We start from the raw sequence: 26,166 nt of genomic DNA, 5'->3' as shown, positions 1-26,166 counted from the left end.
ATATGATACGATTACTGAAACGACCAAAGAAAACTTGAGTCTAGTTCCAGACAAGTACCTGACTCTTACAATTATAGTTGATGGTGAGTTCAGTTTATCCTCGATATGTTGTCGAGAATACATGTTCAAATCCGATAGTACGCATAAATCATCATCTGAAGTAGTCGTAAAGGCATTCTCTGAAAATTATTTCGAGCGATTAGTTCATGAGCCTATTCGGATAGTAAAAGGTTGTGAAAACACACTTGACCCCCTTAGTAACAAATAATCCTGAACTAATGACGAGCATCAAAACGGATACAGAGGTTACTGAACTCTGGGTTATCGTAGCGATATATGTACCGTAACTGGCTCTGAGCACTGTGGGACTCAACTGCTGTGGTCATCAGTCCCCTAGAACTTAGAACTACTTAACCCTAACTAACCTAAGGACATCACACACATCCATGCCCGAGGCAGGATTCGAACCTGCGACCGTAGCAGTCGCACGGTTCCGGACTGCGCTCCTAGAACCGCGAGACCACCGCGGCCGGCTGTACCGTAACTCCCAAATTCTCAAAAAATAAACAAAAATATACCTATTCAAAAAAGCAGATAAAAATTCGCTCGATACCTTCCTGAGAGGTGATCTCCACTCCCTCCAAAGTAACTAGGTAAGTTGTGTGTGGCTTGAATTCAAAGAAATAATATGAACAGCAGCTGAGAGATTTATACTAAATAATTAACAAACGATGAAACTGATACCCCACGGTATACAAAACAGGTCAGAACATTATTGCGGAGACAACGAAAAAAGCACGCCAAATTCAAACGAACACAAAATTCCCAAAACTGTCGATCATATACAGAAGCTCGAAATTTATCGCGGTCTCCAATGTAAGATGCATACAATAGTTTCCGCAATGAAACTTTGGCTCGAAAGCTGGCAGAAAATCCAGGGAGATCGTGGTCGTATGTAAAGTATGCTAGCGGCAAGACACAATCAATGCTTTCTATGCGCGCTAGCAATAGAAATACTATCGATGACAGTGCTGCTAAAGCAGAAATTCCTTCACCAAAGAAGACAGAGTAAATATTCCAGAATTCGAATGAAGAGCAGCTGCTAACATGAGTAATTTAGAAGTAGATATCCTCCGAGTAGTAAAGCAACGTAAATAACAAAAGCGGGTCTTCCGGTCCAGACTATAAACGAAGTTTGCTGATACAATAGCGCCATACTTAACAACCATATACAACCGCTCGCTCGACGAAAGATACGCACCCAAAGACTGGAATGTCGACGGATCACACGAATACTCAAGAAAGGCAATACGAGTAATTCACTAAATTATCATTGACGTCGTTACGCAGCAAGATTTTGGAACGTACAGTGTGTTCGAACATTATGAATTACCTCGAAGATAACGGTTTATTGACACACAGTCAACACGGATTTAGAAAACATCGTTCTTGTGAAACACAACTAGCTTCTTACTCACACGAAGTATTGAATGCTATAGACAAGGGATTGCAAATTTATTCCGTACTTCTAGAGTTCCAGAAGGCATTTGACGCCGTACCTCACAAGCGGCTTGTAATCAAATTGCGCGCTTATGGAATACCGCCTCAATTTTGTGACTGTATTCTTGATTCCCTGTCGGATAGGTAACAGTTCGTAGTAAATGAAGGGAAGATATCGAGTAAAACAGAAGTGATTTTTGGCGTTCCCCAAAGTAGTCTTATAGACCCTCTGTTGTTCCTTATCTTTATGAACGATTTAGAAGATATCTGACAAGGGAACCTCCCCATCGCACCCCCCTCAGATTTAGTTATAAGTTGGCAGAGTGGCTAGGCCTTGAAAAACTGAACACAGATCAATCGAGAAAACAGGAAGAAGTTGTGTGGAACTATGAAAAAAATTAGCAAAATATACGAACTGAGTAGTCCACGTGCAACATATGCAACTTCAAGGGTAACATGCAGCGAGGAGCGCCGTGGTCTTGTGGTTAGCGTGAGTAGCTGCGGAATAAGAGGTCGACGGTTCAAGTCCTCCCCCGAGTGAAAAAATTTACTTCCTTTATTTTCGCAAAGTTATGATCTGTCCGTTCGTTCATTGACGTCTCTGTTCACTGTAATAAGTTTAGTTTCTGTGTTTTGCGACCGCACCGCAAAACCGTGCGATTAGTAGACGAAAGGACGTGCCTCTCCAATGGGAACTGAAAACATTTCATCGCAAGGTCATAGATCAACCGATTCCTCCACAGGAAAACACGTCTGATATATTCTATACGATACTGTTGACGGCATGTGCGTCACATGACAGTAATATGTTGTCGACCCTCCTAACTTGCACGCTTGGCGAATGGGTAAAAAGATTCTTCTACCTTGTCCGATTTAGGTTTTCTTGTGGATGTGATTATCACTCCCAAAAAAGTGATCGCATCGGACGGACAGACGGACAGATAATAATTGTCTGAAAACAAAAAATTAAAATTTTCAGCCGCGGGAAGACTTGAACCGTGGACCTCTTATTCCGCAGCTACTCACGCTAACCACAAGACCACGGCGCTCCTCGCTGCATGTTACCCTTGAAGTTGCATATGTTGCACGTGGACTACTCAGTTCGTATATTTTGCTAATTTTTTTCATAGTTCCACACAACTTCTTCCTGTTTTCTCGATTGATCTGTATTCAGTTTTTCAAGGCCTATCCACTCTGCCAACTTATAACTAAATCTGAGGGGGGTGCGATGGGGAGGTTCCCTTGTGAGAAGCCGTCTTAGGTTGTTTGCAGATGATGCTGTCGTTTATCGTCCAGTAAAGTCGTCAGAAGATCAAAACCTGTTATAAAACGATTTAGATAAGATATCTGTATGGTGCGAAAATTGGTAATTGACCCCAAATAATGAAAACTGTGAGGTCATCCCCATGTGTGCTAAAACGAACCCGTTAAACTAAATCAATCAAATCTAAAGGCCGTAATTCAACCAAATACCTACAAATTACAATTACGAACAATTTAAATTGGAAAGAACACACAGAAAATGTTGCAGGGGAAGGCGAACCAAAGGCTGCGTTTTATTGGCAGAACACTTAGAAGATGCAACAGATCTACTAAAGAGACTGCCTACACTACGCTTGTTCGTCCACTTTGGAGTACTGCTGTGCGGTGTGGGATCCTACCAGTTAGGATTAATTGAGTATGGTACATCGAGAAAGCAAAAAGAAGAGCAGCTCGTTTTTTGTATTACCGAGAAATAGGGGAGAGAGTGTCACGGACATGACACAGGATTTGGGGTGGATATCATTAAAACAAAGGCGTTTCTCGATACGGCGGTTTTATCTTCTCACGAAATTTCAATCACCAGCTTTGTCCTCCGTATGCGAAAATATTTTGTTGACGCCGACCTACATATGGAGAAATGACCATCATAAAAAAGTAAGGGAAATCAGAGCTCGCAGGGAAGGATATAGGTGTTCAATTTTTCCGCGCGCTGTTCGAGAGTGGAATAAAAGAGAATTACTTTGAAAGTGGTTTCATGAACCCTCTGCCAAGCACTTAAGTGTGATATGTAGTGTATCCATGTAGAAGTAGATCATACATTTCTCGGTGTGCTTCTGTATTTTTGTCCAACTCCTGGCTGTTAGAAACAAACGAATGTAGGTCCATCTCGCATTTGTCTGCGTGAGGTTTTCACTGTATATTTGAACCAGATTCACTGTGCTAGACAGGAATTCAAACTTTGAAAATGTTCTGAGACATGATCAGAAATGAAAATTGTTTTCGAATATGAACGCGTAAGTAAATTAAAAGAATTGAACCTACGTTCATTACAAAATATTACCTCGTCATAATGAAATGACGTACAACGCTCCTTGTGGAGTGCGACTAACATACTGAAAATCATAGGTCATAATTCTAAGTGGACGAAATGAATTTATTATTTAGGGAGGCAGTAATCAACATTTTTTTCTTCAGTGTCAGTACACCCACTCTGTGCCATGAAGATTAACACAGCTCTTGGTGATAGATACAGTCATATTGACGTTTCCAGTTTTCTGTGCCCACTTCCAAGTAACATTAAAAAGTTGCACGGAGGTCTTTCTTTCATCTAGAATGAAGAATTAGTTACCGCAGCTGCTCGTGAACGTTTGTTAGTTATTGTTTTATCGCCGTAGTTGTACGTGTGTAATATTTGGTCAAAAGACAGAGGAGAACACCATAAAAAATCCGTAATCAATCCAATATGGCATCCACATAGAGACTGGAGGATTCTGTGTGTTATGTCTTTGTTAAAAGGTAGGCATACAAATCTTATCAATACATGGAATTCTTACATAACAGAGTAATACCTACACAAATCAAAATAATTTTACGTAGACGGTAATCAGTTACAACTAGATGATTATTCAACTCAGTTGGTTGCTGATACGTATACACCATTCGAAACAACAGTGTTACAATGAGGTGACAAAAGTCATGGGATACCGCCTAATATCTTATCGGATCTCTTTTTTCCCGCCATAGTGCAGCAACTCAACGTGGCGTGAGCAAGAAGTCGTTGGAAATCCCCTGCAGAAATACTGAACCATGCTGTCTCTATAGCTATCCTTAATTGCGAAAGGTTTGCCGGTGCAGGATTTTGTGCGCTAACTGACCTCTCTGTTATTTCCCGCAAACGTTCGATAGGATTCATGTCGACCAATCTGGGTGGCCAGATCATCCGCTCGAAATTTCCAGAATGTTCTTCAAACCAGTCGCGAACATTTGTGGCCCCGTGACATGGTGCGTTGTCATCCATAAAAATTTCATTAATATTTGGGAACAAGCATAACCAGCAACAATCAACGATCGATTCAATTGGACCGGAGAACCCACTCCATTACATGTAAACACAGCCCACACCCTTACGGAGCCACCACCAGATTTGCACAGTACGTTGTGTCCACGGCATATCTACGGTCGAAGCGATATGGCGCGAGCCCAGGAGAGGCACTGCAGATGATGTCCCGCTGTTAGTAAAGGCACTCTCGTCGGTCGTCTGCTGCCAGGGCCAGATTTCGCCGCACTGTCCTAACAGATATGTTCGTCGTGCGTCCCACATTGATTTTTGCGTTTATTTGACGCAGTGTTACTTGTCTGTTTGCATTGACAACTCTACGCAACGCCGCTGCGCTCGGCCGTTGAGTGAAGGCCGTTGGCCATTGCGTTGTCAGTGGATCTCGAAATACTGTATACACTAACGATTTCCGAAATGGAATGTCCCTAACGTGTAGCTCAACTATCATTCGCCATTGGAAGTCTGTTAATTCCCGTCATGCGGCAGTAATAACGTCGGAAACCTTTTCACATGAATCAGATTAGTATAAATGACAGCTCCGCCAATGCATTGCACTTTTATACCTTGTGTAAGCGATACTTCCGTCATCTGTATTTGTGCATATCGCTATATCATGACTTTCGTCACCTAACTGTATAACGTATAACTAACTTAGATTTCAGCTTGGATTTTGTATATCCATCAAGCAATTAACATCCGCCTGTTGAGTAAAAGTATCCTCTTGTAGAGTTTTCGATACTCTACAGTCTTCAGCGATACACCTATTCGTATAGTTCAACCCGCAGTACGCTAGCTGGTGAGACAGGCACGTGGGCCAGACCCAGATCCAATCCGTGCGGCGGACTCTGTACGTCGTACAGCCCGAGTAGGGTTTTCAGTTGGTTCTCCACGATGATTTTGGCAAATGCTGGGCTGATCCCCCAATATCAGCCTCTTATGGTGCACAGACGGATAAAAACACAACGCACAGAACAAAATTTACACATTTCCGAGCCCGCATCTCGTGGTCGTGCGGTAGCGTTCTCGCTTCCCACGCCCGGGTTCCCGGATTCGATTCCCGGCGGGGTCAGGGATTTTCTCTGCCTCGTGATGGCTGGGTGTTGTGTGCTGTCCTTAGGTTAGTTAGGTTTAAGTAGTTCTAAGTTCTAGGGGACTTATGACCACAGCAGTTGAGTCCCATAGTGCTCAGAGCCATTTGAACCATTTTGAACCACATTTCCCATACAGACGACGCTCACAGTTTCCTCGCTCAGCTTAACTACCAGCTACAGCGACAGAAAGAGCATCCACCCGCGAAGTTAAACTGTAATAAATATGTAAACAACGAACCCTCCACGACGGGATAAGCTTTAGGAAACAGAGGCGGTCCCCAAAAATGCGCGTCCATGTCCAGCTTCATTTAATTTTCGTTATAGCTACGGTTATGCGTTCGGCTCTAGTCTGTTCCCTCACTCATTTGTTTTATTTTTAATCCATTTTAGTAATTTCTAACATACATCCTTGTATCGCCCATTAGACATCCTTCAATTTTTGAATGGTTACCGTATTATCAATGTCTCAGTGGTAAAAACCCGAGGTGATTATTCACACTGACTAAACTTTCCGTTTCAGACACAATTTTTCAGGTTTTATCTAATGTAACGCTTGCACTCCAGCACACAATTATTATTCTATTTTATTTATGTCCTACTTTCGACTGCTATATACAAAAGTCATCAACTAGTTCCAGGACATCGCTGGTAAATTGTACTATTTTCAATTCTTCCAAAGGTTAGCGGCATTTGGGCATTGAATATATGCATGGTAACTGGTGAAAATTTGTGCCAGACCGGAATTTGAAGCCGGCCGTTGTGACCGAGCGGTTCTGGGCGCTTCAGTTTGGAACCGCGCTGTTGCTACGGTCGCAGGTTCGAATCCTGCATCGGGCATGGATGTGTGTGATGTCCTTAGGTTAGTTAGGTTTAAGTAGTTCTAAGTCTAGGGGACTGATGAACTGAGATGTTAAGTCCCATAGTGCTCAGAGCCATTTTTGGACCGGAATTTGAACCTGGATTTTCCGCTTTTCGCGAGCGGTCTCCTTAACCACCTAGGTCATCCGAGTACGCTTCCTTTACGACCCAAATTCCCAGCCTGGTACTCATTACTGACGTAGTCACACCAACCCATTTGCCTGTACATTGTTTTAGTCTTCTGGGCAATTGGGTTTGAAGCTTATTTTCAAACTTACTCTGTTTTTATTCGTGACAATCTGTCCCGGTAAATCGGATTTCTATTCTCGTCTAAAAGTATGACTTGGTAGCTAAGGATCATGTTATTCACGTCCTGCACCGCTCCACAATCACAGAACAATGAGGCGACACAGTTGCGTCAGAATAAATGTTTCGTAAATTTTCAGGTTAGGCCCTTAGTCTCACCGATGTAACTACAAATTTCATACTGTATTTCTGTCTGCCACACCACCTCCAACTAGGGATGCCTGGCGCAATAACAACGTAATATCACACCTACAGGAAGTATGCCTCCCCGTTTTGCATAATGACTTTCCTAAATTTTATTAAATATTTATTAAGTTTTGCATCATCTCTATTCCACGATTATTGCTCCTTTAGTTAGTTGACCTGCCATCACAATTCCTAATATTCTAGTGTGCTCCTTTATGAATACAACGCCAATTCATGACCTTGTTTTCTAATATGAAACCCTTTAACCGATTTCAAACATTTTGATGAGATTACTACAGAGACATGTTGTAAATTTCAAGTTTATTTCAATATCTCATCACCTGAGTCAACCGACATATTGCTTCCTCCTACGTGTAGACTGCGGAAAGACCGCGCAGGTAAAAATTTGAGAAATTCGAGCTCACGCTAAGGCTTACCACCAACTGTTCTAACCACGAGACACTCTCAACTGGAACATGGAAAGAGGGAAATAGCAGTGGTACACAAAGTACCCTCCGCCACACACCAGACAATAAAGCGTGTTAATATAGCATTGTCATCCAACAATGAGCTTTGTTGAGGTCTCTAGCTCATCGGAAAATTTGTACCGAACAGACAGAAAAACAAAGTACCCTCCGCCGCATACCTGACACGAAAGCGAGTTATGCTGGAAGTTTCAAGTCTCTACCTCATCAGAAAGTTAGTTTGAAATAACTACAAAAATTGTATCAGACAAGAAAGCGACCTAATAGAAACGTTTTAATTAAAAACAGAAAATTAATTGACCTTATTTCCCTGAACTATAGGCCTACTTTAATGGCCATGTGAACTTTTTAAATTATGTTACGTAATGTTATACAAAATATATATTTACAGTTTTGTTTTCAGTTCATTGTTTCGTTGTTTGACATTCCTTTGCACACTGGCACAATATGTTTTCGTAATTGGTCGGCTATCCGAAAAATGATTTGTCCGAACCCCGCCCCGCCTCCCATGTCTTCAGTTGTTTTAGATAATCGATCTTCTAACAAGGGAGATCTCTCAGCTCGAACAGGAATATGTACTTAGACATTTGATACACGGACCCGTCTCACATTTCTAACCGCGCCTGCAGCGGCGTGTGATTGTGTTGCTCTTGGTTCGTACTCAGCAGCGCTTCCTGTATGGAGGAGGGGAGCGGGGGGTTAATAAGCCAGTCAGTCAGTTACCTCAGCAAGTAATTGATATGTTAAGTGTACGTGTGTCAGTACTGTCATACATACACAACAAAAATTAACGAAACCATTAATGTTTGGAACGTTTTAAATATCGTGCCATCCAAGATAAGAAGGTGCTGTCCAACGGACGGCGGTGCAGGATGATGACACTCGCGCAATGTTTTTCGTGGATCTGATTATTCAGAACCATGTATATTCACTTGATTGCTCAACTGAAGTTACGTTGGATAGGATAGTGAATGAAGAAAACTACTATAAAGTCTTTATCCACGATAACGCGATTAATAGTGTTGAAGATTGTAGCGCTAGTGGGAGTGGCGGAAACAGTACTGCTCCAAGAGAAGTTAACAATTGTGGTGCCTATGAATCTTCACCAGAAAAGAAATCCAATACCATTAGTATTTTTTTTTAAAAATCGAAAGAACGTCTTGAATGTATTTATGATGATTATCGTACACATCTATATAAAGTTGCTACATACAGATCTTTATTGGAGAGACATCAGTCTATAAAAAGCACATCGAACATCAGAGTAATGTTTGATTACGTAGAGAACAAGAGATACAATGAACATCCATTTCGATTAAACAAAGTCAATCGAAAAAGTGGAGGTAAAACAACATATTCATGTACATCTAAGTGACTACTCTGCTATTCACAGTAAAGTGCCTGGCAGAGGCAGTTCGATGTAGCAAAGAATGAAGGAAGATGTGTCCATTACTGTCACCTGAAATTTTGGACAATGCAAAAATCAAGAGAAATTGGACACCCAAAGTATAAATTTTCTGCAGCTTTCATAGCACGTCTCAAGAAAGACTAAAGTATGTGCTGTACACATCACTGCTTTCATGACAGCCAGAGATATACGGGAAGACAAAGATATTCGCTAGTCTGGAGCCCCTTTTGTCGAAGAAGTAATCCACGAAACTGCAGATTTCCAGATACATCCACACTGCATTTAGAACACTGATCAAAGTGGATTAAATATGAACCAACCTCTGGCGCGATGCTATTTAAAAAAAGAGAGGCGAAAAATCATAGCTGCCTTCGTCCAGTCTGCACAACATGTAACTCATAATTTTGCAATAGATGTTGGACTTCCCATGAGTGGACACCTAACAAAAATAGCGCACATTTGTTTTTGAGAAAAGACTCTCGGCCCGAATTAAAAAGATATCTAAGACAGTCTTCCATCAAACATACATTTGCAGGCTAGCACAAGTGAGAAAATGTCAAAAGACCATTTAAAATCCTTTTTAGTGAACTTGTTTAATGTCGCAAATAACCAGAGGTACATACACTACTTTGTGAGGCTAGTAGCGGACACAAGGAGACAACAGCAGTAAATGATTCATTTGCGGGTGAAGACACTGAATGCATGATTATTCCGCCAAAAACAACAAAATACGTATCGCCTTTGGAGGCATTTTTTCCAGCAATAAAAAATATACGCTAAAAGGATAACGCACTCTACAAGGGCTCTCTGCAGTGACTTTGACACTAAATTAGGAAATAGAATTTTCGTAATGAAAATGTGTAGAATTGCTCATAACCAGTTGTCTGTTCCAGTGTATCAGCCTATGGTTTAATATTCCTGGCAAGCGGCTGGGTACAATATCCCCGTGCAAGCTGCTAAATTCAATAATGTCACTCAAGTGGCATTTGATTTTGCACCTCAAGAATGTGATTCTGAGGATTGTCCAGATATTGTTTTTGCCAAATGTGCCTATTGTGATTCTGCATATTGTTTCACGCATTTTGTTGAGGAACAACACGTATATTTTTAAAGTCCGATAATGGGCAAACCAAGAATAACGTAATCGAATGCTTTCACCATCGTAATGACAGCAGTACGTAAAGCTTCTAAATACAATTGGAACTCCAAATTCCTGTTCTAGCCGAGAGACTTCTCTAGTAAGAGCGTTTGCTCCGAGTCACTGGGCTATTCCCCCGGCGAGTGAGTGGTGTGTGACCTCGGCGTCTCTTGAAGCAGTCACGGGACTGTGCCACTGTGCAAATAACGCCTTCTTAATCACGCCTTGGAGGTCGTGACGTGTCCAGATGGTGACTGTGTGCCTTTTGGGTGCCTCAGGCGCGGTCGCTGCTGGAGATGCTGGGCCTGCTGGAGCAGCGCAACACGCTAACGAGGCGGCTTTCGGGCGGCCAGCGTAAGAGGCTCGCGGTCGCGCTGGAGCTCGTCGGCAACCCGTCCGTCATCTTCCTCGACGAGCCAACCACGTGAGTCTGCCGCTTCAACTGTAAATGTGATACCTGTGTGTGTGTGTGTGTGTGTGTGTGTGTGAGAGAGAGAGAGAGAGAGAGAGAGAGAGAGAGAACGCGTTTCTTTTCTTGCAGGTAGATCAAAAAAATTTATCTAAAACGTCCTGGCACATTAAAACTGTACGTCGGATCGGGTCTCGAACCTTGGAGTTTCACCTCTCGCGGGGAAGTGCTCTGTCCACTGAGCTACACAAGCGCGATTCGTGACCCGCCCTCACAGTATTACTTCTGCCAGTATCTCATCTTCTGCCTTCTAAACTTCTTGCTGGAAACATTCCCCTAGGCTGTGGCTAAGTCACGTCTTCGCAACACAGTACAGTTTCGACAGGACCATAACCACCTCGAACTATTGCAAACTCGGTCTATCGAAATTTACAGGGTGACAATTATTGAACTATATGAAAGAAAATCGTCATAACTCTGAACTATTTGCGTTAGGACGTTCAAACTGCACGATTGGCCGCAGGGCATGATGGAGATCGGTATGCGCATTAATGGTTTGGTTTAGCGACGAAGCCCACTTTCACTCGGATGGGTTCGTCAATAAGCAAAATTGGCGCATTTGGGGCACTGAGAATCCGCATTTCGCGATCGAGAAGTCTCTTCACCCTCAACGGGTGACTGTATGGTGTGCAATGTCCAGTGACGGAATAATCGGTGCCATGAAACTTCCTGGTAGATTAAAACTGTGTGCCGGACCGAGACTAGAACTCGGGACCTTGCCTTTCGCGGACAAGTGCTCTACCAACTGAGCTACCCAAGCACGACTCACGCTCCATCCTCACAGCTTTACTTCTGCCAGTACCTCGTCTCCTACCTTCCAAACTTCACAGAAGCTCTTCTGCGAACCTGGCAGAACTAGCACTCCTGGAAGAAAGGATATTGCGGAGACATGGCTTAGCCACAGCCTGGGGGATGTTTCCAGAATGAAATTTTCAGTCTGCAGCGGAGTGTGCGCTGATATGAAACTTCCTGGCAGATTAAAACTGTGTGCCGGACCGAGACTCGAACGTGGGTCCGGCACACAGTTTTAATCTGCCAGGAAGTTTCATATCAGCGCACACTCCCCTGTAGAGTGAAAATTTCATTCTACAATCGGTGCCATATTCTTCGATGACACAGTGACTAAAGAAACGTACGTGAAAGTTTTGGAAGATGATTGCATCCCCATTATCCATAGTGACCCTGATTTCGATAAGATGTGGTTCATGCAAGACGGAGCTCGACCACATCGAAGCAGGAGAGTGTTTGATATTCTGGAGGAGCACTTGGGGGACCGCCTTCTGGCTCTGAGGAACCCAGAAGCCACTGGCATGGGCATCGAATGGCCACCATATTCTCCGGATCTGAACACATTCGACTCCTTTTTGTGGGGCTATATTAAAGACAAGGTGTACAGCAATAACATCAAACCATTGCTGAGCTGAAAACAGCCATTCAGGAGGTCATCAACAGTATCGATGTTGCGACACTTCAGCGGGTCGTGAAGAATTTCGCTATTCGTCTGCGCCACATCATCGCCAATAATGGCAGGCACATCAAACATGTCATAACCTAAATCTGAATATCTGTAGTGACGTTTCCATGTTGAATTAAGTGTGTGCATGCTGTGGTTTGTAACTAACATTCGTAAAGTTCAATAATTGTCACTCTGTATGTGGGAAAAAGAAATAGAACGATGTCGAAAAGAATAAAAGCGTCAAATTGTGAACTTTTAATAGTGGTCAGCGAAGCATTTACGTTTCCAGAATAAAGGTTTTAACTTAAGTCTAATGATAATTTACTTCGTGAAATAACGGTGGAGTGTCTTTTGCTTGGTGAAGCTGCAACTTTTCCGTGCATCAGCGTCACGCTACCTTCTGAAGACCAGACTTTCGGTTGGCGTCGCCTTCAGGCTGTTCCACGCACCGCATGGCGGCCCAAGTGCAGTGTAGCCGTCGGTGTGAGTCATCATCAGTACAGTCTCAGTCTCATCAGCCTCTTCACTCTCACACTGCGTGGGGGGTGTTAACCGTGCCAATTGCACAAAAGTACGTAACTTCCAACTGTTCATCTGAATTTGACCACACAGTTATTTCCACATTTTCTGCCTCTTCTCAGCCTGGCAACCTTCTGATTAGATTACACAACGGGTGATTGTCCTCTTAGTCAGAATTTTCAGTTTCTGTGTTAGACCTGCTTTCCTGCAGAACTTTTTCCATGACTTAGAAACTGTATCTGACTTCAGCTCGCTCCAAGACTCACTGATTCAGTTCACAAAGTCCCTCACGGTCAGTTACTATAAAGCTAATACAGTGCTTCATTGTCTTCCGAATGCAAGACTCATTGTAGCAATCGCCAACGATCTTTTTCTTCAGACATTGCGGAACGCCCCGATCAACTGGCTGAATCAAACTGGTAACGTCTGATGAGAGAAAAAAGGCGCAGATCCCGTCGCTCTGCAGTTCGTCTACACTTGGATGTCAAGATACATCATCCATCGTCAAAATAGCTTTGCGTGGCAATCATTTTTTCTTTAACAATTTTTTACACTCCAGTACAAAGGAGTTCAGAAGCAAAGTCTTGAAGATTTCCTGACTCATCCAAGAGTTATTTTTGTGCGTGTAGTTAACTGGAATAGGTGACATGGTTGCATTCTTGAACGCTCTTGGCTTGGCAGATTTTCCAATCACAGCTAGTTTTTGTTTGTATTTTCCAGTTGCATTTGAAGCTCCCGTAACTGTGAGCTGCTTCTTTCATCTTTTTTGTATGCGGGTCAAATTTATGGGAAACTCAGTTCCGAGACTCGAAATATCATGACTCTTCAGTACCTTTCCTTGCAGGAGTGCTTGCCTCGCAAGGTGTGCAGGAGAACTGTGAAGTTTTCGAAGGTGGAAGACGAGGAACTGACCGAAGTAACGCTGTATGGGCGACTCGTGAGTTGTCTTCTATAGCTCAGGAGATAGTACACTTGCCCGCGAAAGACGAAAGTCTCAGGTTCGAATACCGGTTTTAATCTGTCAGAAGTTTCATATCTGCGGCACAGTCCGCCACAGTCTGAAAATTCATTCTGGAAGTTTATCTAGCTTTAGTATTCATCCACCTCAATTGCTTAGTGGTCAGCGGAGAGCCCGAGTTCAATTCCCGGTACTGCCAAGGATGTTTCCTTGGTGTGAGGACTGGAATGAGGTCCACTAAGCCTTGATATCAGCTGATGAGCTGCTCGAATGAGAAGTGGCGGCTCCAAGGTCTGGAAAGCCGACAACGGTCGGGAGAGTGGCCTACTGACCCCTTGCCCTTCCATTATGATGATGATTGGTTTGTGGTGCGCTCAACTGCGCGGTCATCAGCTCCTGAACAAAGTCCCAGGTTTACACAGTCCAATTTCTACACAATCCAAAAAAATAAATGAATAAATAAAAATGGCTCTGAGCACTATGGGACTTAACTTCTGAGGTCATCAGTCTCCTAGAACTTAGAACTACTTAAACCTAAGTAACCTAAGGACATCACACACATCCATGCCCGGGGCAGGATTCGAACCTGCGACCGCAGCGGTCGCGCCGTACCACACTGTAGCGCCTAGAACCGCTCGGCCACTCCAGCCGGCTACACAATCCAGTTTGCCCTTCCATACCGCAACCACATGACACCACAGAGCACAGAATGACGCGACGGCCGGTCGGTAACGCGTGGTTCTCTGGCCCTGATCGCAGAGTTACTAACGTTTTTTGGCATCTGAGGGTGCTCGTTGCAGAGCATGACCACCTCAATAAAGTGGAAATAGAATGAATCTTTCACTCTGCGATGGAGCTCAAGTCGTCTCCACACCGAACGTGCCACCGAAAATACGTGTGTGTGTGTGCTGGAAAGTAATGCTTTCGAAATTTTGATGTGAAAACTCTTAAATATTTTAAATAAAACAAACTTCATTAACATTCTACATTTTTGCAACACTCCGCAGCTAGAGGTCTCCGAATTGTAGCATGTAACATGGTATGTAACGTAATTTATGTCGGTGTGTGAGAAACAGCGCGCTGTAGTAAGAGTTTCGAATTCGAAGAGTTCATCCCCATTTTGTGCAACCTCTCCTTCAGCCTGACTATACCAAATCATACACAGCGCTTCGAAATTTGCAACAATGTGACTTCTTGGGTTCATTGCCATCGATCATTTGCCATATATTCCCGACTCGGTCGTATGCGATTTTCATCTGTTTTCAAAATATAAAGAACACTTTCGAGGACTTGACCTGACCAACAAAGTCAAACATTCTGCAGTGGCGGTATCAAAAAACTAGTCTCTCGGTGGTAGAAATGTGTTCGTTCCCAGGGTGGCTATATTGACAAATAAATACGTAAGCATCAGGAAAAAGATGTAGAATATTAACGTTTGTTTTATTTTAAAATCTTCAAGAGTTTTGACATAAAACATTCGGAGACATTACATTTCAGCACACCCTCGTACAAAGCGCTGGCTTGCTGCTGAACGCTCAGGAACGACCTGGTTTATTGGTACAGATACCATTTCGTTGTCATATGCAACCATAATGTCCTCGAGCGATAATTGGCAGCTGCAGGTGACGCACGCGAATAAGACATGATTTCTCGAAATAGACAAGCGTAAAATTAGCTTTGCACTTCAACGAAGGTGCGAGATAGAGACCCTGAGCGACAGTATTTATTGTGATAATTTGTACTGTTGGTCTTGTACACGTACTTTTCTGCTTTAATTAATGCATCTGTCAATTTAAAAAAAAATCTTCCGTGTCGATGCAGCCACGATAGCCTTCTATGAATTGAAATGACAAGTAACCAGCATGTGATGTCGGTGGCGTTCTTCCATTTCATTGGTTCACGTTTGAAATACCTGGCGTGCTTGATTTTGCTCTGCACTTAAGGAACGACTCCACAAAGCGCCATTTCCGTGCTCTCAAGTCAGAAGTTCTTAACATACCACGCTGACATTCGAGTTCACAGCCCTTAATGAAGACGGCTTAAAGGAGGTTCCGGGTTCGACTGCTTGTGCGGCACACAATTTTAATCTCCCAGGCAGTTTTGAAGCTATCATCATAGTGAATGCTGGTTTTAACTGCACAGCGCTTTATTGCGTATCGTTTTGCTGGAGATGGTACTAGTGCGAATCAACAGTTAAAAGTCGCAAAACAGAGTAGCGACATAAGCGCCAAACGCTCCGACTTGAAATTCATTGTGCTTGTCGACAAACTCTCTCTGTAATGAAAACACTTATCGCGTCGTTTGAGAAGGCCTTGACAACTTGCAGCAAAGATTTCTTGTAGCAGCTGTCGCATCCAACGAGTCACCCCTGGGCTACGGCGTTGTCGTCAAGGTGCTACGCATCCGAATAGTTTTTAATGGGCTCAGGCAGATGAAAATCACTGGCGACCAAGTTGTACGGTGGAGGTTCCAAAACTGAAAAGTTTGCTATGTGAAGGCCAGCATTATCCTCCAGAAGCATCAAGCCCACTGACAGGAATCCACGTTGCCTGTAGTAATTGCCGCAGTCGTACTGTGGGATGCTGCTGTAACTATCTGATCAAGAGACTGGAACTTCGGCATCATGACGCCCTGCATGTCCCAAAACTTTGGTGCCGACGGAACTGTCTCGAAGGAATTTTTCATGCCGGGTGGGAGGAAAGTTTCCATACCAAAGAGAATCGCCTTGACTCATGCTTATAGTGGTGAACACATGACATCCCATTAATGATCATCTTCAGGAAAGCATCTCCGTCTTCATAGCGAGACATGGGTTGTTGTATGGATAGTTCTGTTCCATATGTGTTCTGGACTCAGCAGCTTTTGGACGTAACGCATAGGACCATTATGAGAATTCAACCGCTAACGAATAACGCACCTGTCAGTCGATTATCACATGACGATTTTCACAGATCATTCCTTCCACACGTTGCAGAATGGCATTACAAAAAGGTCCACAGGACAACTAAGATACTCCTTGCTTGTGATACTTTCTCGTCCTTTCCTCAGTTCCTGTATTCAGTTGAATACAACTACCGCGAATTACAGTTCCCGCCAAATGCGGACTGCCTTACACGGTGACCTTCAGCTGACAGTCTCTTGGCTTATAAAAATCGGCCAACAACGCGTTGTAAAAGTCGAGCAACTCCTGTAGCACATCTGACATTTTGCACTAGCGACCGTTCATTAATCGCTTACCGTATAGTACTGCGTATCGAGACTTTTCCACCCAGCAGGTGCTGTCAGCTTCTAGAAACACACGAGTGCGTCTGGTGTTCGCGACGTATTTATTACTCTCACTCGTATTATCACGATCTTCCTGTGATCTTTGAATGGGGTTCCCGTCAGTCTCTGGGAGACCTACAGTGCAACTTGATATGAAAACTGAGACCGGGAGTAGTGGCACAGTGGCGACTCGCGTTCGGAAGGACTGCGGTTCGTATACCCGTCCTGCTATCCAGATTATGTTTCCTTCCTTTTGTCACTTAAAGCAAATGCCGGGCTGGGCATTTGGGAAACTTGAGAAAGCGGCTTGGCTGATCTACCATCATGCTTTTGGAAACATTGCGTGCAAAGGAAATCCGTGTCGGGGACACCGCTATAACGCTGTGTGAGCATCCTCAATCTACGGTTTCCTGCCTCCTCCAAGTCCCCACTGTGTCATAAAGCTAGCGGGTTTCCTCTCTGCCAACCGTAACTGCTGACGAAACGGGGCCTTCGCGCTGCTTTCTCCTCACTTACGCCCCCTTGTCATCCTTTTCGCGCGACGGCAGTCTTTGGGTATTGTACGCTCTGTGACAATTCACAGCTGGACAAAACACTGCAATGCTGTGAAGCATTCAGTAGTCGCTCTGCAAATCGCGTGCGGATATCCTCACACAAATGCAATAGACAAATTAGATTCAGAGCTTTACATCCAACAATTCGCTTCTCCTGTCTTCAACAGAGCGATGTCGCGAAAGCAGTGTACTGAAGTCCTGATCTAGTAATGTGAAACACAGAAGAGCACTCTTCGCGCAGATAAACTTCTTTTGGTAAATGCACTTAGTTTCCATTTATTCGACTGTAACAAGAAGAGGATGGTTTAGTTGATCCAGTATATGGGCGTGGAGCACAACCCCGTTAATGTATGAATATCTTGCAGAATCCGACTTTATATAAACCGGGGGAAGTTTAGTAAAAATTTCGCATCTAAGTATAATTTTTTACTAAAACGAGGTTAAAAAGACACGACTTAGGTACAGCTCAGCGCAGACCTGTAGCAATCCGATCGCACTGAGAATTCCAAAAGATGACTAGTGGACTAAAACCGATTCTGTTCAACCTCTAATTTTTTGTTCCCTGGCAATATCAGCAAGTAACAGTACCTGTAGATTAGATATCAAACATATGAAAGTCAAGAGCTCACCTCACAATCTGATGCCCAGTTTTCACAGAAAAAAATAGTTTATTCCCACTTCAATCAACTTTGCCAAGTCCATTTCTTCGATCATAATCTCCTCCAGTCAACTCATTTATTGAACGTTTGGACTTCTGAACGTCTGCAAGAAAATACCGCTCAGGCTCGTTCCCGTCGCTGCAACCATGCCGGTCTGCTGCACCAGAATTAAAGCAAGTGAAATAACGCTCCGTATCGAATAATTACTCCTTCGACGCGGACAAGATGCGTTCTATATTAACTAGAAATGGTGACCTGCTAGTATAGCTTGCGAGACGGATGTAAGCCAGACTTGGATAGAATCCGCGCAGCGAATTGAAGACCGTCAGTCTAATTTGCTAGCCATTCTGTGTATAGCTTTTTGGAGGTTTTCCACGCTCATGTAGGGAAATGCTAGGCTACTTCCCAAACTCCACCTCAGAAAATGCGATACCAAACAAAACATGATAACACACAGAACAACGGGTACACAACACACAGACAGATGGGCACACGACTTCCCTTCCTTAGATTAAAAAACAAACTTACTAAATTATGAAAACGAGGGAACCTTAAGACACGATAAACAATAGAAAAAAGGAAGATACAAGATATAAATTGGAATTGGAAAGAAGCCTTTGAGTTTTATAACGTCGTATAAAAGAGGAACATCAAAGTTTCTGAAGAGTTGCAACACTGTTTTGTCCAAAGCCCATAATTACTTCGCTCTGAGAACCAGGCTAAGCTGCTGAAAAAGGAGCCCTCTCCCCGACCGTAGCATTTGATAAGCTGCTTGTGGTACTAATTGTTAAATGACGGGCACCTCGTGGAGCTTAGCCCGTAGTGGCTCGGATATGATGATGATCGGAGGATTCTTAACTAGATGCTGATCAGCGCCGCCTGTCTTCTGTGAAAGTAAGTTCCAGATTGTAATGGAGCCGCCCTGGGCATACGAGCATTACAAAACGTTGGCCAACCACCGTAGCGGCTCTTTGGGTTCAGATACTACCAAGTAAGTCCACCCCCGACTCCTTAAAGAATTGATCTCCGGTGTACAAAACAGCTTGTAACTTACGATTACTTTGTAGATGAGTTACTGTGTTAAATATTTGACGTTAAGCATGTAAACGGGAAAAAGTTGAGAAAATGTGTAAAATTACTTTTATAGTTTGTTGGAAGTCGCTAAGTGCTCTCATTATCGAACACTTGATGAGTGTAGCCTGGGCAATTTGCACTCCGTTTTAAGCAAAAGCACGTTTTCACGCATCTCAATGTTTATGACGTCATATCTGCTGAACTATGTGTCGTACAGTGACAATTTTGCAGATACATTCAGTGCTATATGCGGATGCTATTTGTAAAATGTGTTGCGTAAAGATGTGGTAGTAAAGAAGTAGTAAACTGAAACGTCATGTCTGATGACGAAGTTTTACTGCATGAACGGCAAAAATGTAGTAACCGGTAAACTGTTTTCCTTTCGTCATTTTGTGAGGGTCGTCAGTGAAAAAATCTTCGTAAGGGTTTGAAATTACGTTTATAGTTTGTTGGGAGTCAAATGGTTCTAAGCATTACGGGACTTAACATCTGAGGTCATCAGTCCCCTAGACTTAGAACTACTTAAACCTAACTAACCTAAAGACATCACACACATCCATGCCCGAGGCAGGATTCGAGCCTGCGACCGTAGCAGCCGCAGTTGGGAGTCACTAAGTGCTCTCATTCTCATATACTGGATGAATGTCGTCAGGGTACTTGGGTGCAGTGATTTAGGGTTCCTCAAAACATATACCAAAGTTTCTAATTTTAATATTTCTCTTACTGTGTTAAACCTGGAACGTAGATTATACATCTTAATGATTAGATTATGAAAGCATTTGAAAACCTTAAATTCTGTCCGAAAGTATATGAAATATTGAATATAAATTTTTTGTTGCCCCTAAGGAATTTCCAGTTGGGACCAGGTGACTTTGCACGGGGGTTCATACACGCAACTAAAGTGACGCCACAGCTCGTGACATTCTGTGGTGGCACCGTGAGCTACCGTTCACACAGGACGCAACATATCCCACGTACAGCTTTCAGTATGGTGCCGACTGAAATCATATGGGCAGATATTTATGTTACAGCGCACGTAATTGCATTAGAGCAGCAACAAGTGTTAAACACAAGGAAAACGAAACAGAAATGTTGGTTCCGAAAACAGATTTCATACAGGAACAAAATGAGGGCAACAAACACAATTATAAGAGAAATAACACTAGAAGGCGAAAATGCTGTCTACTGTAGCAAACCAGCCAACAGCTGGCACGTAAATAATATTTTAGAATTTTATTCTCTTAGCAGACATTTCGAGTACTGTACGTCTGATTTTTAGTTTCACAGCAGTCACATCACACTCGAGGACTGTGTCCCGCGTGCAATTCTCAATTTGTACAGTACTTGATTATCTAAAACTACGAAGTTTACAACAGTTCGCTCGCTTGGTTACGGTACGTATTAAGTTTGTTTATTTATTCATCCAAAAATCTTTTAAGATCGTGAGATACGTCTTTCATTTGCAAATACTGTGTATGAATGTGCGCAAGCACACACACACACACACACACACACACACACACACACACACACACACACACATTTCATTAACCTTAAGAGTAATATCGGGTTGCTCTTCTTGTACTTCCAGAAGCTGCGGAAGTGTCCTGCAGACATTGTTTCCACATTTTTTACAGTAAGGAAATGAAAACACACTGACATCGGACCTACAGCAGCAATTATTCCACGGTAGCTACAACAGAATGCAGGTGTTTCGAAAAACAGCAACCAGTGAGAAGTCGAATGATACTATTCAGTGGTGGGGAAAAGCTAGTTGCGTCACAAAGTACAACCGAACTGAACTTTTTGTGGCATGATAAAAGTTGCGTCTCTTCAGTAATGTCATTGGAAACTGTGTGTACAAACACGCAACCGTGGTGCCTCTGCAGTATGCCACTAGCTGTGGGGTCGCTTTCATTCCGCTGCCATGCTGAATGCGCCAGGGCACTTTCCCCTCCTGCCTTGCCTATCACGGCACACTTCACCAGAAGACTGTCCAAATTGCTCCACGAGCAGGAAGAATCGTCGTCCATTGGAAGTTGAGTGCCAGAACATGTCACTGTCCACTGGAGGTACTTAGAAAACAGCGCTATCAGATTTTACCGAAGTCGGAAGGGAAATTTCTTGGAAAAGGTCTGTGAGCGCAGTTCGGATCCACGCCGTAGATTTTTCGTTAATAACGTCGGGATAAAATCATAACAAATGTTTCGTATTAATATGTAATTTAATTTTCAACCTCATTAATACAATGGTTACACAAAGTGATAACATGGTTACAGAACAGATAAATCACAAGATTGGACTGTCACTGTCGCTGGCTGCTGGATTCGCGATGGACCAGATGCGTGAACGCTTAGCGCGGTTTTCTCCAGTTCCTTTACGACGCCACCGTAGCCCTCGCATTCGCTGGCGCTGTATTTCGTCACACAAGAAAGTTCGACCTACGAGCGAATGGATGTTTTCGTGCCAAATTTCTGAAACCCATACTATCTTCTAGTTTTAACTTCCGAGAAGATTATAGGAAAATGATGCCTCCCGAAAAAAGGGTTCCCTTTCAGTAACATTTTCTTTTCTTCCTTGTTCAGTAATTTTAAATTAGTTACACACGAATTAAAAGCACAGAGAACATCTCGTTCTGATTCCAATCTGTCGCGAAATGCAGTTCACAGTGAAAATCAAAACTGTTTTATTTGCTTGCAACTGTTAGCTATACCTTCCCGCAGCTTCAGTGCATAGTCGCCGCTCCGACTGAGCGGCATTGTCGTAGCATTGTACCAGCTTTCCAAAATCCTCTTCATAGAAGGCAGCCGCCTATACTTTATGCCAATTCTCTACGCTGATCTGCAGCTTGTTGTCTATGACAAAATATTGTCTTCATAGCTTGCGGTTCATGTGAGCAGAGGTGAAAATCAGAGGGAGCCAAGTCCGGACTGTATGGTGAATGATCAAACACTTCATATCGAAAATGCTGCACGAGCGTCCTCAGTATGCGGCCGAGAATTGTCGTGAAAACATGACAGTTACGTTGTGTGGGCTGCATGCAATCAGGCGGAATCCCTCACAGACACCCATACTTGGCGGGAGGCACTATTGTTCTAGGCATCTTTACGTACTCACTGTGCGCTGAGAACCGAAAGGAGTGACGTGACGCGATAGACGGACATACAAGAGACACTCACCAACACATCTATACAAAGCCTCGGATTTTCACTGTGGATCGGACCTTAATTTCCGAATACCTTCGTATAGTTCAGTTGACACTGAAGGTGTGGACTCGCGACTTTTTACGGATAGCGGCTGTGGCGATATGATATATCGGGACTGCCCGCATAGAATGTCGCTAGCACATGCATTAAGACTGACTATACAGCCTGCCACCCTCTCCGTGGCCTAACAAAGACGTCTGTGCTGACATAGACCATCGCAGCCGCAGAAGTGACACCCGGCCATCATCTACATCTACGGCCACACTCTGCAAACCTCTGTGAGACGCATGCCAGAGGGTACTTGTCATTGTACTAGTTTCCACGGTTCCTTACCATTACGGCCACGTATAGAGCGTCGGAAGTATTACTGTTTACATCCCTCTGGGAGGCTGTAGCCGGCCGGAGTGGCCGAGCGGTTCTAGGCGTTACCGTCCGGAACCGCGTGACCGCTACGGTCGCAGGTTCGAATCTTGCCTCGGGCATGGATGTGTGTGATGTCCTTAGGTTAGTGAGGCTTAAGTAGTTCTAAGTTCTAGAGGACTGATGACCCCAGCAGTTAAGTCCAATAGTGCTCAGAGCCATTTGAATCATTTTTTTGGGAGGCTGTAATTAGTCCAGTCTTGTCCTCACGAACCGTACAGTTCATAAAGGTTTGCAATATATTCCTACTTACAATTTAAAACCGATTCTTAAAACTTTTTAAATAGGCTGAGACAGGATAGTTTGCGTCTCTCTTCAGGTGCCTACCACTTAAGATTCTTCATCACCTCTGTGTCACACTTCCACTGGTCATACAAACCTGTGACAATTCGTGCTACCCTCTCTCTATATTTTTATTATCCCCTGTTAGTCTATTTGGTATGGGTCCCACACACGTGAGCAGTATTCTAGGATGGGGTGCACGAGTGATTTGTAAGCAAGCTCCTTTGTTGTCCGATTGCCCAAAGGCTGACTGAGTCTGTGATCGTTCCATTTCATATCCCTACAAACTGTTACACCCAGGTATTTGTAATTTCGTTTTGTGAAGTGCACAGTTTTACATTTTTGGACATTTAAATCAAGTTACCAAACTTCGCACCACTTTTTAAATCTTATCAAAATCTGACTGTATATTTGTGTAGCTTTTTTTCAGACAGTGCTTCGTTAGAGATGACTGTCATCTTCGAAATGTCTGAGTTTACTGTTAACATTGTCCTCAAGCTTATCAATATATACCGAAAGCATTCCAACACGATTCCGTGGGGCACACCTGAAGTTTCTTTCATATCTGTCAACGACTCTCCATCCAAGACTACATGCTATGTCCTCCTTACCAAAAAATCCTCCTTGTAGTCATAAATTTCACTTGATACGCTACGTTCATACTCTTGACAATAACCGTAAATGTGGTTCCCACGGAGATGCTTTTCGGAAATTGAGAAACACTGCATTTATTTGACTACCTTGATCCACGGCTTTCAGGATGTCATGTGAGAAAACTGCGAGTTTTGTTTCATATGATCAATGTCAACAGAATCTGTGCTGGTTGGTATGGAAGAGGTCATACTGCTCGAGATACCATATTATGTTCAAGCTCAGAATATGTTCTAAGATTCGACAACAAGTGGATATCAAGGAAATTGGATGGTAGTTTTGTGACTACTTTCGCTATCCATCTTGTAGGCGGGTGTGACTAGTGCTTTCTTCCAACTACTGGGTACGGCGTTCTGTCAATGGATGGGGATTGCAGTATGTTTGAAAATACAAATCCGTTTGTACCGGGTTGTGGTCATCTCTGTGTCCCTAGCTGTCGCCGCTATTACAAGGAACTAAAGAATCGGGAAGAAAACAAGGAGGCATAGGTCGTTTCGAACCTCCATGGTGAACTGTATGTTTTTAAAGCCAATAGAACTTCGTCCTTATCTCCGCTCAAAGTGATATTTCATAAACAAATTTTCCGTACATGCTGTACCTTCAGTCCTGAACTCTTGCGTCCTCTTTCCTTCTGTTTCGTCAGTCCTCCGTATGTACTCCTAGTTACTATTCGACATAATTTCAAACCAGAAGTTATGTTTCTTTCTTTTTCCTTGTTCTGCCTCTTCAAGATGCCCCTCCCTCTCCCTCCCAGTCCCCCTCCCATTCCCCATTCATCCCACCTCCCTTTCTCCCCAACAGAACGCAAGTACACCATTCATTCCCTCATTCTTAAGTGTCTTCTTCGTCTGCGCTATTTCCTTCCTTATGTGTCTCCTTTGTCCTTTTTCTGCACTATTCCTGTGTCACTTCCAATGCATTGTTTATCTCAGAAAAAGTCTCTTAAACAACAAACGTTACTGTCTATATTATTTTTTCTACGTATGCAATAGAGAAAAAATTCAATCTAGCCTACCATTTGTACGGAGTGAGATTCAAGTACGCTTGCTCTTTCCTATCATAATGGACTTATCTTATGTACACTCATTTCTGTGAAAAGTGTCTCACATGTGAAAAGCAAAACTGGGGGAGCCAGCAACATACGCGAATTGAATGTTCTCGCGAGGGACATCGGAATTTTATGGAACTCAGGAAGTTTCACTAACGAAGACTTACGTTCTGTGTCGAGAAAGAGGACTAAGAGTAATGGGACACGCTCCCAACTAATAACACGTATTCTCTTAGCCAAGTGTCTAATAACTCTTCTACACAACAGAGTCTTTGTGCATTGCAACGGTCTTTTCCTCGACGTATTAATCTCTGCTGATTTACGTATAGAATGCGATTCATCATAAGCCGTTTCTGGCATCGGTTATTTTTCTTCCCAAGACTGAGGGAGAAAGTCTTTACACTCGTAGAGGAATATAATTAATAGGCGGCATTGCACAGAAAAGTGACTTACTTTTCAGTGTCGCTTTGTGGTTTCGGACCTCCCTTGTGCTGAAAATACACGTCACAAACCCCCGGTAGTTCACGCAGATTTCTCCGTTCATTTTACGTCGCCCCTAGCCGCGTTTTCCCGACAAAACATCCGGATTCGAAACAGTCGTGTATGCTTAGGCTGTCAGTTAGTGACCACAGTTTTAAGTATTATGTCTGAACCTTTGTCTCGTTTCTGAAACTTGCATATTTCTGTTGTGATATTCGAGTTTAAAGTGCCGATACGCAAGTAGAATCACAGTACTAAAAAAAGACACTAATGACAGAATTTAATAAAAACAAAGCAGAGACTTCTCAGTGAGAATCCGAGGAAACGGTTCTGAATGTAAATCAGCTGCCATTTCTTTTGATCGGCCTTATGTTGACTTCTTTTTCAGTAACTACCAGTAAACCCTCGGTTCTAAAGAATAAAACTCCTACAGTATGTACAGATGCGGCACGTAAAACTGGCCCGTAAATTCTGGCGCTCCTCTTCTGTCAAGTTTCAATAAAACTCCTCCAGAATTTCCAAATGCACGTTAGAGTTCACTGCCGTGCCAAAAGATGTGGTCCCCATGACGCGTGTCCGGGAAATGGCACCCCAAATACCAATCTTCTCGTGATGCAATGATACGAGATGGATCGCGTGTGGATTTTCTGTCGACCAATACCGGTTGTTTTGGGGAATTTATGTACACAGACAGATGGAACCACGCCTCGACACTCATGATGAGACTTAGTGGGTCCAAGACCACTGGCAACATTTCTCAACAGCCATGAACAGAAATGCACTCTCCAGAATGAGATTTTCACTCTGCAGCGGAGTGTGCGCTGATATGAAACTT

General features: G+C 43.3%; 1 protein-coding gene across 5 annotated transcripts in view; it reads left to right on the top strand.

Annotated features, from left to right (window-relative positions):
* The window catches only part of LOC126194977 (ATP-binding cassette sub-family G member 1-like), an 803,933-nt gene that overhangs the window by 737,959 nt on the left and 39,808 nt on the right, over positions 1 to 26,166 (top strand). For all 5 annotated transcript variants that reach the window (XM_049933384.1, XM_049933383.1, XM_049933386.1 and 2 more), the window contains one exon: positions 10,570 to 10,715. In XM_049933384.1, coding sequence (XP_049789341.1) covers positions 10,570 to 10,715 — 146 coding nt within the window. The remainder of the gene's footprint in view (positions 1 to 10,569; positions 10,716 to 26,166) is intronic.

Source organism: Schistocerca nitens, chromosome 7 (assembly GCF_023898315.1).
Source record: "Schistocerca nitens isolate TAMUIC-IGC-003100 chromosome 7, iqSchNite1.1, whole genome shotgun sequence".
Taxonomy (NCBI): domain Eukaryota; kingdom Metazoa; phylum Arthropoda; class Insecta; order Orthoptera; family Acrididae; genus Schistocerca; species Schistocerca nitens.
Note: the sequence above shows the minus strand (reverse complement) of the source record. Positions and strands in the feature narration are given on the sequence as shown.